Below are 12,563 nucleotides of genomic sequence, written 5' to 3' on the forward strand. Positions count from 1 at the left end.
TTATAAGATATTCCACATTAAAGACACCTTCTCTCTTTCACTCCGTCCCCTTCTAGAACAGCGAAGAAGAAATCCTCTCCGTTTTTCAAAATCTCCGGCGAGAAATGACGAATTACGGCACAATACCGACGTCATCTTCCGGGCCGGTAAACGTGGAGTACATCAGTAGGGCAAAAGATGTGTTAAAGGAAGGTTTAGCTGCTCGCCGGCCATGGAAGGAGATGTTCAATCTCCACTCCTTCAAAATTCCATCTGGAGTCAGCGATGCGATATCACGAATTAAGACAAATTTCTCCTTCTTTCAGACGAACTATGCCATCATAGTGCTCGGTATTGTCTTCCTAAGTCTCCTCTGGCACCCGATCTCACTCATCGTCTTCATAGTTCTGATGGCCGTTTGGTTGTTTCTGTACTTTCTCCGTGACGATCCGTTAGTGATTTTTGGCCGTATGATTTCTGATGTTGTGGTGCTGATTGTTCTAGCTGTTCTTACTATCGGATTGCTGCTGGTTGCCGGCGCTACATTCAATATCTTGATATCGCTAGCGGTCAGCGTGTTTGTGGTGTTGATTCATGCTTTGATAAGGAAAACTGATGATTTATTCATGGATGAAGAAAATGCTGCCTTCTTAAGATCTGCTCCTCCGTCGTCTTAGTTTGCTGTGTTAATCCCCCAAATCACTTGAAGTTTGTCAACCAATTGTAGTTTGTTTTTTTTGTTAATTTATTTGATTTCCGATAATTTCTTCGATTGATTGTTGTATCACCATACAGTTTTGTTCATTTCTCGTTGAATTTGATCATCGATGAGTGGTGGTTTGTTGTTATTTTAGTGATTTTCTTTTTCTGCAATGCGTGTTGTATTTAATTAATGTCGGCAGAAATAATATGGGGACATGGTAAAAACGTGTACTTTCCCGATTCTTCTTCGTCTATATTGGGCTTAAATTATGTGCAACTAAAAGAAGTAAGTTACTACATGTCTGTCGTTTTTTCCACGAGAAAAAGGTATCAGCAACTAATTTTTTTCCACCCCACTCGCAAAGTATTAAGTATTAATAATGTTTTCACTTATAATTTTATGAGAATAGAAATTTTAAACCTATTAATTGATGTGATAGATGAATGAAGTTGTCCAATTACTCGAGCAAACCTAATTTAGATTTGAGCTAGATATGAAAATTCTTTTCTATTAAAAAGTGTTTTAGTCAAAAAATATTTAAGATTTTATTGATACAAATTAAACTAGTAAAAAAAAAATTGATGCAGGTTCAAATTATTAATATTGAGTATCAAAAATGAACGGAACCAAAAAAATAAATCAATACTTCTTAAAGCTTCCTACGAAAAAGTTTCCTACAAATTAAACATGTAAAAACTTAAAATTAAGGTGTATTTCTTCCGCAACTAGTAGCAATAAGATAAAGGAATTTTAGTTGTAGTATTTAAAAGAATATTTTTAAAAAAAAAAAGAGGAAAAAGATCTCTCTGATTCTATACGTGTTCTGTTTTGTAGTTTAGGATAATTAAATTTGAATTTGTGTCCATAAATCTCATATTAAAAAGTAAAATATTCAATAACAATCGTGATTTCATATTTAAAATTCGAAAACTTAATAAATCTTTCGTCTCAATTTATGTGACATTTATTGAATTTTAAGATTCAAACAAGTTTGTTTTTTACCAAAAAATTTTCATATATCTTTAAATATTTTAAATTGTCAATTACTATGACTTATATTATTTTTTATTTTAAATATATAAATTTTATTTCAAAAAATTTAAAAATCTCATACTGAAATATTAATCAAACTTAAATTGTTTTATTCTCGTAAAACGAAAAATATCAGGTAAATTGTAAATTAACTAATTTGCTATTATAACCTAAACTCATATCTTTTTAATGAGATAACGCAGGCTGAAAAACAAGTGAGCATACTTGTACGTTGTACTAAAGGCGTTGTACTTGCTATGAAATTCAGGTGAATATATCCTAATTTACCTTCAAAGCCCTTTCATTCACCTCCTCTACTGCAACCGGCGCCGTCCGCCGTGAAAATGGCTCACCTCCCGGCGTACGATCCTTACTGCGTAACTCAACCAGTATATGCGTACAATGAGCAGAATGATATAAAAACGCTGTTTGTCTCGGGACTTCCTGACGATGTTAAAGCTCGTGAGATTCACAATCTCTTCCGCCGCCGTCCTGGGTTTGAATCGTGTCAGCTCAAGTACACCGGCCGAGGAAATCAGGTATCCTCTCTTTCCTAATTCGCTGCCTATTTTAGATGCTAAAAAAATTTGCGAAGCTATTAAGTGATTGGGTAAGATTTTTTGAGTTACTTATGTGGATATTTAATCTTCATTTTAGCACGAATCAACTGTATGAATCTGCATTGAGCTTAAGTGTTCATAACACTCGGTGAATTATTTGTTTGGAAAGATTTTTTTTTTTTTTACTGAAAACAGTAGAAGAGGAATTGCAACTGGAGAAGTTATTCACATGGTGGAGGTGAAGCTGAATGAAGTTCAGAAACGTTTAGGATACGATTTTTCAATTTCTGAAAGTTATTGTTGGTTACTTATATTTTGGAGACAGAAAGGTTTTCATTTTTTATTAGAAATAATTTAGGGTTTCACTTATTAAGAGTTTACTGATTAGGATTTGTGGAAGATAGAATTGTCTCTTCATTCTTCTTCCGAAAATACACAGTATGAGCAGACGCAGAGGTGGAGCCACAATTTCAACTTTATGCGTTTTGGATATCAAATTGACTACTTAAGTGTTAATAACTGGGTTCTAAACTCAATATTTATTCGTATTTAATGAATTTCTTAGCAAAAATTCACTGTTTAAGCAAAAGTTATTGGCTTTGGTTGAATCTGTATCTGGGCATCTAGCTCAGCTCCTGCGAGCAGATGAAGGCAAAGACCATTTTTCCCTTAGCTTATTCCACATTCAAAGAGACTCTTGTCCAATTTCTCAGGCGGGGAAAGTGAAATAGTAACATTTGTTTGTTATTCTGAAGACAACCTGATCAATCTGTAAACTTTATTCTGGTATGAAGCTTTTCAGCATTTCTCTAATCAAAAAGTGAAAGGAATTGATAGCAAAAGACTAAATCCTTTTTTTTAATCAACTTTTGTATCTATGCACCGATCTTTTATTTACAATTCTGTTTCTAATCTTCTTCTCCCAATATGCAGGTTGTGGCCTTTGCCACTTTTATTGATCATCCATCAGCAATGGCAGCCATGCATGCGCTGAATGTGAGATATCTAATCTGATAGCTATGTTCCACATTCTGTTTGGATTTTAGAGATCACATATATGCTGCTTTCGAGACCACCTTATTCCAAGATCTTCTTATTCTTTCCTTTTTGTGTTCTGTATAAAAGATAAAGAGGCTCAGAAATATTAAATTTATCCAACTATTCACAACCTGACCTTGCCTTATTATCTCGGCCTCTCAATTCATCTGCAAATAAGTGTTTTTTTGCATTATGAGTTGTGGCTGTTGATGAATTGATTTGGTTTAGTTTTGTTGCTAACACTAAAAGCCCACAATGTCCATTAAGTGCAAAAGGGAACAAACAAATTCTTTTTCTGCTAATCTCCTTTTAATTCTAATTTGAGTTTGTTGCTACATATCTTGAGGATCATGTAGACATTCAACTTTTGCTTCATTAGTTTAGTCAATTTGTATTTTTCTTGTCCTTTACCAATTCCAATTCCAGGGTGTAAAATTTGATCCTCAAACTGGATCCACTTTGCATATTGAACCGGCAAGATCAAACTCTAGAAGAATACAAATTCCAGGTATAAATTTGTTGCAATCATTGTTATTTATTTGATATCAATAAAGTTTTTGCATCCAATAAAATGGTAAATTTCTTTTCCATTTTTTTTTAATGATTATTGCTTCTATTGGCTCATTTAGATTGTTACTCTCAGGAAGAGGACCTTATGTAGTTATTGACAACAGAAACAAGTTCAATGAAGATGCCGAAGACACATCAAGCAATGAAGGTACTAGCTTTGATCTTTGCTATATGCTTCCACTACCACATTTGAGATGTCAAATATATTTGTATTTCCCATATGCCTTTTGTTTAAGAATTCCTACAAGGAAGTATTTTCGTCCAATTTTGAGACTTGTGAAGTGTAAGCACTATTTGCTTATTCAGGTGATATTGATTCTGATGATGCTTCCGAGCCTGAGAATCCTGATTCTGGGACAAAGGATGATTCTTCAGAAGAGAAATGGTCGAGCATTCTTGATAAAATAAATTTTACTTATAAAGACATGTGTTATTTGAGTTCTGTTACTTTGATCTGTCATGGAAGGCTTATTATTCTCTATCGTGGAACAGTGAGGAGAAAGTAGTGGAGCCTGACCATGATTTGGCCCTGAAAAGTGTAAGTCTATATATTACCCTCTTATCTGTAGCATGTGTTGTATGCTGGACAATAGGCACTGCAATCAGATTAGATGAAGCTCTGAAAGTGTGCCCTTCAAATCCTGAAAATTGGAATGAATGTGTGTGTGTGTGTGCGCGTGTGTGCAAGGACTATATACATAGATAATCACCAAATGTGCAAGCGCTGCAAATTACTGTTGCAGACCTGACTTATTTTCAAACTACTGTTGCAGACCTGACTTATTTTCAAATTACATGTTTTGTTCTTACTGAAAAAGAGACCTGCCTTATTTCACTATTGGAGCAAACATCTTGGACGAGTCTCATGGACTTTTTATTGCTGATGAATTCTTTGTGGAGTTCTTATTTTTTGCCAAGCAAAGTTTTGCTCTATATATGCTGCAAGTGCTCTTCAAGTTCAATTCATGATCCGATGCAACTTTAGCGTCTCATTTGGATTTGATGTTATAGGAACAAAACGAGAAGACAACAGATGGAGCACAACCATGTTCCACTCTGTTTATTGCCAATCTTGGTCCAAATTGCACTGAGGATGAACTGAAGCAAGTCGTTTCTCAGTAAGATCCAGTATAACTCCCCACAGGAGGGTGTTCTCTTTCGCTTCATTCTTGAGAACTCCGTGTTCATATGATCAAGCAGTTTGGTCTGTTAGTGTTAGCTGCAGATGGCAATATTACAACTTGCTAAAGGCTTCCTAAAATTGACTGTATATGTTGTTTTTACTGCCAGGTATCCTGGATTTAACACCCTCAAGGTGCGTGCAAGAGGTGGGATGCCTGTTGCTTTTGCTGATTTTGAGGTACTACTCTCAGCTTCTTAGTGTGGCTACAGCAAAATGTAAACTTGCAATCAGGTCAAAGACTTAAAAATGAAGCTAACTTGCAATCATGTGTTTGGAATTATCAACCATTCTGGTCTGTGCTGCAGTCAATAGGAAAATTAGACTTCCCTTTTTGTTCTATTTTCTGTAAAAGGGAAGTGGAGTTGCAAAGTACATGAAGCACCATACATCTACATTTGTTACTAACTGGAAAAGGAATGTTAATCATATTCCCATCATTTATGTATTTAGTTTTTTTTTTCAATAGGGTGTTGAGCGAGCAACTAAAGCGTTGAATGAACTTCAAGGAAGCACACTACCATCTTCAGATCGGGGTGGCATGCACATAGAGTACTCCTCTCATCATTATCATCCTACTGCAAGTATATTCCGAGTATTTTCATTCTTGTAGCAATGTTAACTAAAATTTTCTCCTGTCCTTTTCAGGTATGCGAGATCCAAAATGAGGAAGCCGTAGATACCTTTTTATGGTAAAACAAGAAGTCTTTCAATGGTTACCAACTTACTGGCTACTCTTGTAGTGCTGAACAGAAGATATTTGCGGTGCTTAGTTTCGGCGATGTATTTGTGTTATAACAGAGTTTAGAGCGTATGAAGGTATTTATGGACAAATTGGATGTCATTCTTAAGACGCATGCGTGCAAGTACAGTCAAACTTACTATTGTACAACTGACTTCACATGGACTGCAACAAACTAATGTCATTGCTCATCGACTCTTCAGAAGTTTTGTAACAAACTGTTAACTTCCTAAGCATCGTTGCAGCTGCATTGTTATTTCAAAATGTACAGTTTGAAGCTCATGTTCATCTTCTTCGGCCTTAGCTACTGCCATGCCTTGTAGTAAACTGACCTATCAGCTCACATGTCCATCGATTTTGTTGCCTACTCATGCATCTATTTCCTTAAATAACCTTGGTTCAACTTGAATGGCAAGCATGTTCCAATTGACTGAGGGGGAGCTAAGAATTCTGTCAAGGGGATCAAAAAAATCTAAACGTCACATACGCTTGCTTTAGTTGCATGTGTCCAAAACAGTGCCAACTATACAATTTCAGGTCATAAAAAATTGGATTGTTCAACTCTCTATATCATCTTTACACTATAAGAAATAAAACAATGTGAATGGTATCATGAAAGTTGGCAATCAAGATTGTGAAGCTAGGTTTCTTTTTCATAAAAATAACGGTTTTTTCTTTGAGCTACATGAATAAACTTGAAGATTGAGTGGAATGACTAGACAGTTTTCATTTCATCATGAAATACAAAAAACACGTAGACAGGACATCAAATACAAAACATATACTATATTACGCCTACCTTCTATACAAGGATATAACAAATACATGGCTTTCGACAAAACTGCCTGGCTAAATAGACCTGATAAAGCAGCAAAATGTATCTTCGTGTCAAGATCAATTTATTTACAGATGGTCCTAATATGTTGTCCTGGATTGATCCCCGTCCCACATATTGGAGGGGTTCCTTTTGTCAAATGAGGGCTTAGCACTGAATTCCTCCTATCCATCGCTTAATAAGGAACCACTGAACCTTTGATACTGTTGCTGGGCATCTGACCAAATCCTTCCACTATGGCTTCCAACATCATATCCTGGTGTTGTTGACAATTTTCCAGATTCCATGATAAGGTCACCTTCAAGTATTCGAAGTACCTTCATAACAATATCCAAAACAAACATGCGAATTAACTTATACCAAGCACAAAGAATCATGTGAATGGTGCATAGACTAGATTTTGTGCAAGCAGTGTCAATGTATCGTCACATTTCTACTTTACATGAATCATATGAATAAGTACTTATATTCCAAGCACAATTGTAACACTTACCTGAGACATGCGTGGCCTAGCTTGAGGATCCCGTCGTATGCACAAGGATGCAGCATGCAACATGCAGTATATTTCATGTTCTGAGTAGCAGTTCTCTAGCCGGGGATCTATTAGCTCATCAATAGCACATTCTTGCAACAACGGACGCGCCTTAATACAAATCAATCACACTATCAGCTAGCCACACATGAAAGGGAAGGAGGGGCTCATGTCAGCACAAAAATGACTGCAAATTCAAGTTAACTAAATATATACCCATTCTGTGAGACACTGCTGGCCCTTAGGCCTGGTAAGATCCACTGCCTTACGTCCTGTAACAAGCTCCACGAGTACCACTCCAAATGAGTAAACATCAGCTTTTTCAGTAATCTGGCCACTTTGAGCATACTCGGGCGCCAAGTACCTAAATTCCACAAATTAGACTATTGATTCTCTGTAACATAACATCAAAATATACCAAACTACTTTCAACGCCTACCCAAATGTTCCAATTACTCTCGTTTCAACGCCTGTGTCACCATCAGGTTGCCACCTAGCCAAACCAAAGTCTCCAACCTGGAAAAACAAAGGAAATAAAGTTAAGAGTACAGCATTAAAGGTAGACACAATGCATTATAGCACAGTAAAGCAACTTATTTTGTGCTTCGGGATCAAGCACAAAACAATGTAGAACTTTCAGCTTAGATGATTCAATGCAGTCTTAATTAGTAATATTAAGACTAATGTGTATCATAGAACTTTCAACTGAGGAGAAAGAGCTCTTCCATACTAGTGGTTCGAAGTCATGGGTGATGAGAATGTTGTTGGGTCTCATATCTCGGTGGACAATGCAGCCCACTCTGCATTCTTCATGAAGATAACGCAAACCTCGTGCAGCACCTACAGCAATTTTTTGACGAGCAGACCACTCCAAAGGATCTCTAGTACGACCTGAGAAAACCAGAAAATGATTTTAAGAAAAAAGAAGACAAAAGAATCAACCTTGAAGCAAAATGAATAGACCACCAAAAGCCCTTCATAAAAAATTTCATATAGTTTTTATCGGCAGAAAGTTTATTTCAAATAGAGATAAAATTTAGATTCACGGTGGAAAAATAAATCTACCAATTTTGAATGCTGTATACATCTAAAACAATCCGACTCGGTACATCACAGTTGATAGGCGATGCAGATACAAAATTAACCTTGGGTAATGACAAATTAGTATAATAAGAGAGTGAGCTAAAAAGGGCATCTCTTCACACAAGGTATCTTCACCAATTAGATAGGTGTCTATTTACTGAAAGAAAAAACTATCACATTCATGAGAGCTGTCAAGGACAGAAGGGGAAAAAACTGTATCACATACCGTATAGATGAGAATCTAAAGATCCGTTGCATATATATTCGTATACTAGTAGTCTTCTGCTGTCCTCAATACAGAATCCTATCAGCATTACAACATTTCGGTGCTGGGCGCAGCTTAGCACTTCAACTTCCGAGCAAAACTCTTGATCCCCTTGAGAACTTGCCAATTTGTGTTGCTTCACAGCAACAACTTGACCATCTGGAAGGACTCCTCTATGAACAGATCCATATCCTCCCTCAGCTAAAAAATTTGCTTGCGAAAATCCTCCTGTTGCAAGCTCCAGTTCAGAGTAAGTAAACCACCTGGGAGGTTTCCCAAATATCGGTGCCTTGTGTTGACAAATTGAGCACAAGGGAGGAGGGCCAAGAGGTGCACTTCTAGACAGCGCAACTGCTTCTCTCACATTCCCACTGTAATCCAAATCAGCTCTATAACTCGGGGATCCAAAATCACTTTCTTCATCAAGCTTACTAAACTTCTGCATCAATGTCTTATTTGTGGAATCTTGTGGCCTGTCATGAGTTCTCAAAGAGCTCTTTCCTTTGATTTGCGAGAGTTCAGAATGTGAATTGATTATGTCAACAATCCATGGTTGAAACCTTAAACTTGATGAGGCGGATAAATTTTCACTCTCGCTCTCTGAACTCGATTCATCTATATCTTCCTTGGCAGCTAATAAATTTGATTTTTTCAGATCCCTATTTACTTCAGTGACAAAAAATGGCGAAGTTCCAGGATCAGAGCTTGAAACTGATGAAGTACCAGCTTCAGTCGTACTGAACATCTCTGGACTACTTGATGGAGTTACTAGTGGACCACGGGAAGAATCCAATGAATCCTTCTTGTTTGATTCTTTTCCACATATATGAGTTTTCTCTGAAGATAATGTGCCTGTGACATCAGGTTCCTTTTTAGGCGAACCTACTAAATTTAAACGGAGAACTTTTGGTTGACATCGCTTCATGACTACAATATTGCACTGCAACTCTTCCATGCAACGTTTTTTCTCATGTTTCAAATGCCTGAAAAAACACCGACGATAGCAAGCAACGTTTAATAAAGCTTGAAAATATAAAATCACACAAACAAGGCATCAGACTCCAAGAACTTAATAAATTACTTGTCCAAAACAACCCAATTAGCCTGAGACTTCTTTGCCTCAGCAGCCACAGCTCCATGCGGTGTACCAGAAACAATTTTAATCTTAACATTTATCTGGAGGAAAATAAGAGTACAAGAAGAACCAAATGTTTAGCATCAATGTTTGTAACGATGTCACAACAGTGGAGATGACAAGAATTTTGTAAGCTTGCCTTGTTGGGATCATAAACATCATGAAGCTGAAGGATCATCTGGGAGCAATAATCTGTTATGTCGGATTTGTGCTCCGAAGTATTTCCAGAGTGCAACTTCCAGTGGCCACTGGCACAATCTCCAGCAAACCTAGGGAAACCCCATAGCTTCCTACCTAGAAATGATTGCATAATTCTTAGAAAAAGTAATTTTCACTAGACCCCTTTTTGTGAAAGCACACAAGCAGCATAAATATAAAAACATGGCAGAATTACTAAATATAAGATCCCTTCATAAAGCAGTGCCTAGAAAACATGAAGCCGGATCAGCATCAATGAACAAATAAGGATTCAATGGCGCACAGAGAAATTCGCAGCTGCAAGAGTAAATCCTGAACATTATTATCTCCCACTCTTAAGAATAGCCAGCTAAAGCTCATCTTTTTCATGGAAAGCTTTTAGGAAAAAAGGTAATTATCTTGGTTACCCTTAAGAAATTTGAAATCATCTCTAACAAGAATACCATCATAAAGGAGCAGAGAATACAAGCAGCAAAAATTTCTCACTGATTAACAATTCAATTATCTGTAACAGAAGTAAGCCTCTAGAGAATTCTAGCTAAACTGTTTAGGACATCATAATAAATGAAACAAGAAAATCCACAGAAATTACCGGAACTTTGTGAAGGTACAACCACAAGTAGTGTAATGCAATCTCCAGGCTGAACAACATGAGTCAAAGACCATACAAGAGCTGTTTTGGGTATTTCCTTCGATGCCTTAACAGCCACCATAACTTTCTCCGCTGCATCAGAACTCATATCCTGTTTCCCTTTCTTCATCTCCCGACTCATCAGAACACACCAATAGCTTTCTTTCCTATTTGCCTTTTCAACTTTGAACTCAAATCAACGTGCTAGACCATTTCTCTTAACTAGATTCTCAGAACCCACAGGGAAATCATGTCTGCTCCAAACAAGAAGAAAACAATATATGCATTATTGTACTGACTGACCCACCAAAAATATGTGATTCTCATGCAAATAAACCTAAACGGCCGCTATTTTATCACAGTGTTTTCTCAGTAAGAAGAGACTACTTCATGACAACTGATAAGACCCCATTTATATCCCCTATAACTCTACTGAATTTCATACTTTTTTCATTCTGTTCTTATCCAAGTAAAAGAACTGGAGAGAAAAATGTAACGAAGCAAAAAAATCCAAAAAACTCGATAAAAGAAGAAATCCATCAAATGCTAAAAACTGAATGAACAGTTTGGGAGCACATGATTTCTGCAAACATAAAATGCATTTGACAGCGATATTGTCCCACAAAACACCATAGTCAAAAAAAGTTTACCAAATAAGGTGTTCTTTTTTAGTCTGCTTTCAGATCACAAGAGTCAAAAATTGGTGCTAAAAAAGGTTCAGGTGAAAGAGATGAGCTGTTTCCCAGATGAAAAAAAAAAAGAAGTATTGAATCAAATCGGTGACCCCATTATTTTCCCTTTATCTCCAAAATGGAATGTTGGAATCTAATTAAAACAGTGTAATTCAGAAACCCCATAATAGGATAAGAACAGTTTTCTCTGCAACTTCACATCACAAAATGTAAAGTACCAAACATCCAAAAAGCTAAAAGCCGACGACCAAATCGTTGAATTGACACAAGAGCTGAGTTTTCAGTGACCTGTAGCTGATTTATCGATAATAATAGTGACTCCTCAAGGCGCTCCAATCTCCACAACCAAAACCCAAAAAAGCACTCAGATCCTAGAATCAATCTCCCCCACCTGCAAAATTCCAATATTAACCCATAAAACAAGATGTACAGTAACAAATGATTAACAGAAAATACGAGAGCAGTAAACAAACAGTTCATCATAATGGGGTTTTTTTGGGAGCTAAGATATTGATGTTAAAGATACAATGTGATAGGTGTTAGCTGTATACATACATCTCTATCACTCATTTTCATCTTCTTGTTTTTCCTCTGCTTTCAACATCAAAAAAACAGCTAAACAACTAAAAAAAAAAAAACATTCTTTAAAAATTGATTTTCAAGAAAATAGTTACCTGAAAGAGATAAATCAGAAAAACTTCAAATGGAGTTTTTCAAAGATGACCCACAACTTACAACAACTCATCAAATCAATAATTTCTGCTGAATGAATGATGAGTTTGGGTTTTTCCAATGTCAATGAAAAATATATATTTTTGCAGCTGCAGAGATTATTATTATTTTTTGTTTGTGTAACAGTTGCTTTTAGACATTGTTATAGAAATCTTTACACAGAAATATAGATATGAAAAAAAGGATCAGGTGAACAAGACAGCTAATAGTATATATATTTCTCTCTCTGTTTTTCTGCTTCTTCTTTCCTCTTTCTTGTTAAAGTCCATTTGCTGATTTTTTATTATTTTTTTTACTGTGTCAAACACAATCAATTCAATTCGAGTCAGAGACTTTCTTTTGTTCACGCAAATGCCCTTCTCTATTCAGAAAAATATCGATCTTAACCTTACCTTCAATTGTTTTTAGGAGTAATAATAAGCAATTGTTTGTTTTTATTTTTTTTATATATAAGTAATAACATTGAATTCAGAGATGTATAGAAAATTAGTTAAATGTGAATTTTTAAACATAAAGGGTGCCTTTAGTACGAGGAAAAAATATTTGCTAGAAAATAATATTTTCATAAATATTTTTCAAAAAATATTTTTTTAAAAACAAACTCCTTATTTAATGACTTTTGGAGCGAAAATATGAAAAATAAGTCACACTAGTAA

The 12,563-nt window shown here is 35.9% G+C and overlaps 3 protein-coding genes across 6 annotated transcripts; 2 read left to right on the forward strand and 1 right to left on the reverse strand.

Annotated features, from left to right (window-relative positions):
* On the forward strand, positions 1 to 935 carry LOC129896597 (PRA1 family protein F3-like). The gene has a single exon (XM_055972536.1). The coding sequence runs from the start codon at positions 105 to 107 to the stop codon at positions 654 to 656; it is 552 nt and encodes a 183-aa protein (XP_055828511.1). The 5' UTR covers positions 1 to 104; the 3' UTR covers positions 657 to 935.
* Positions 936 to 1,926: 991 nt separating this feature from the next.
* Positions 1,927 to 6,086, forward strand: LOC129896727 (protein WHI4). The gene is made up of 10 exons (XM_055972687.1): positions 1,927 to 2,253; positions 3,208 to 3,270; positions 3,739 to 3,820; positions 3,956 to 4,030; positions 4,189 to 4,267; positions 4,375 to 4,420; positions 4,894 to 5,000; positions 5,173 to 5,242; positions 5,532 to 5,614; positions 5,711 to 6,086. Exons 1-10 carry the CDS (start codon positions 2,059 to 2,061, stop codon positions 5,739 to 5,741), a joined length of 831 nt encoding a protein of 276 aa, XP_055828662.1. The 5' UTR covers positions 1,927 to 2,058; the 3' UTR covers positions 5,742 to 6,086.
* A 420-nt stretch (positions 6,087 to 6,506) lies between these two features.
* On the reverse strand, positions 6,507 to 12,119 carry LOC129896726 (inactive protein kinase SELMODRAFT_444075). 4 transcript variants are annotated; one of them, XM_055972683.1, is made up of 11 exons: positions 11,850 to 12,119; positions 11,464 to 11,566; positions 10,445 to 10,737; positions 9,794 to 9,948; positions 9,601 to 9,695; positions 8,481 to 9,502; positions 7,902 to 8,062; positions 7,611 to 7,687; positions 7,388 to 7,535; positions 7,133 to 7,282; positions 6,507 to 6,956 (listed from the first exon to the last, which is right to left on the reverse strand). In XM_055972683.1, exons 3-11 carry the CDS (start codon positions 10,623 to 10,625, stop codon positions 6,804 to 6,806), a joined length of 2,142 nt encoding a protein of 713 aa, XP_055828658.1. In that variant the 5' UTR covers positions 10,626 to 10,737; positions 11,464 to 11,566; positions 11,850 to 12,119; the 3' UTR covers positions 6,507 to 6,803. The 4 variants fall into 4 exon arrangements, with proteins under 4 accessions (XP_055828658.1, XP_055828659.1, XP_055828657.1 ...); XM_055972684.1 differs by lacking the exon at positions 11,850 to 12,119 and adding an exon at positions 11,649 to 11,667; XM_055972682.1 differs by lacking the exon at positions 11,850 to 12,119 and having other exon boundaries at positions 11,464 to 11,688.
* Between the last annotated feature and the right edge of the window lie 444 nt (positions 12,120 to 12,563).

Source organism: Solanum dulcamara, chromosome 7 (assembly GCF_947179165.1).
Source record: "Solanum dulcamara chromosome 7, daSolDulc1.2, whole genome shotgun sequence".
NCBI lineage: Eukaryota > Viridiplantae > Streptophyta > Magnoliopsida > Solanales > Solanaceae > Solanum > Solanum dulcamara.

What these genes read in the sequence shown, in the direction of transcription:
- LOC129896726 (XM_055972683.1), bottom strand. Translation starts at nt 10,625, where the DNA reads ATGAGTCGGGAGATGAAGAAAGGGAAACAGGATATGAGTTCTGATGCA. An exon ending in AATTGGGTTGTTTTGGACAA is followed by an intron (nt 9,503 to 9,600) that starts GTAATTTATTAA and finishes GTGTTTTTTCAG; the next exon opens with GCATTTGAAACATGAGAAAA. An exon ending in TTTAGATTCTCATCTATACG is followed by an intron (nt 8,063 to 8,480) that starts GTATGTGATACA and finishes TGGTTTTCTCAG; the next exon opens with GTCGTACTAGAGATCCTTTG.
- LOC129896597 (XM_055972536.1), top strand. Translation starts at nt 105, where the DNA reads ATGACGAATTACGGCACAATACCGACGTCATCTTCCGGGCCGGTAAAC.
- LOC129896727 (XM_055972687.1), top strand. Translation starts at nt 2,059, where the DNA reads ATGGCTCACCTCCCGGCGTACGATCCTTACTGCGTAACTCAACCAGTA. An exon ending in ACACCGGCCGAGGAAATCAG is followed by an intron (nt 2,254 to 3,207) that starts GTATCCTCTCTT and finishes CCCAATATGCAG; the next exon opens with GTTGTGGCCTTTGCCACTTT. An exon ending in GATTCTTCAGAAGAGAAATG is followed by an intron (nt 4,268 to 4,374) that starts GTCGAGCATTCT and finishes ATCGTGGAACAG; the next exon opens with TGAGGAGAAAGTAGTGGAGC.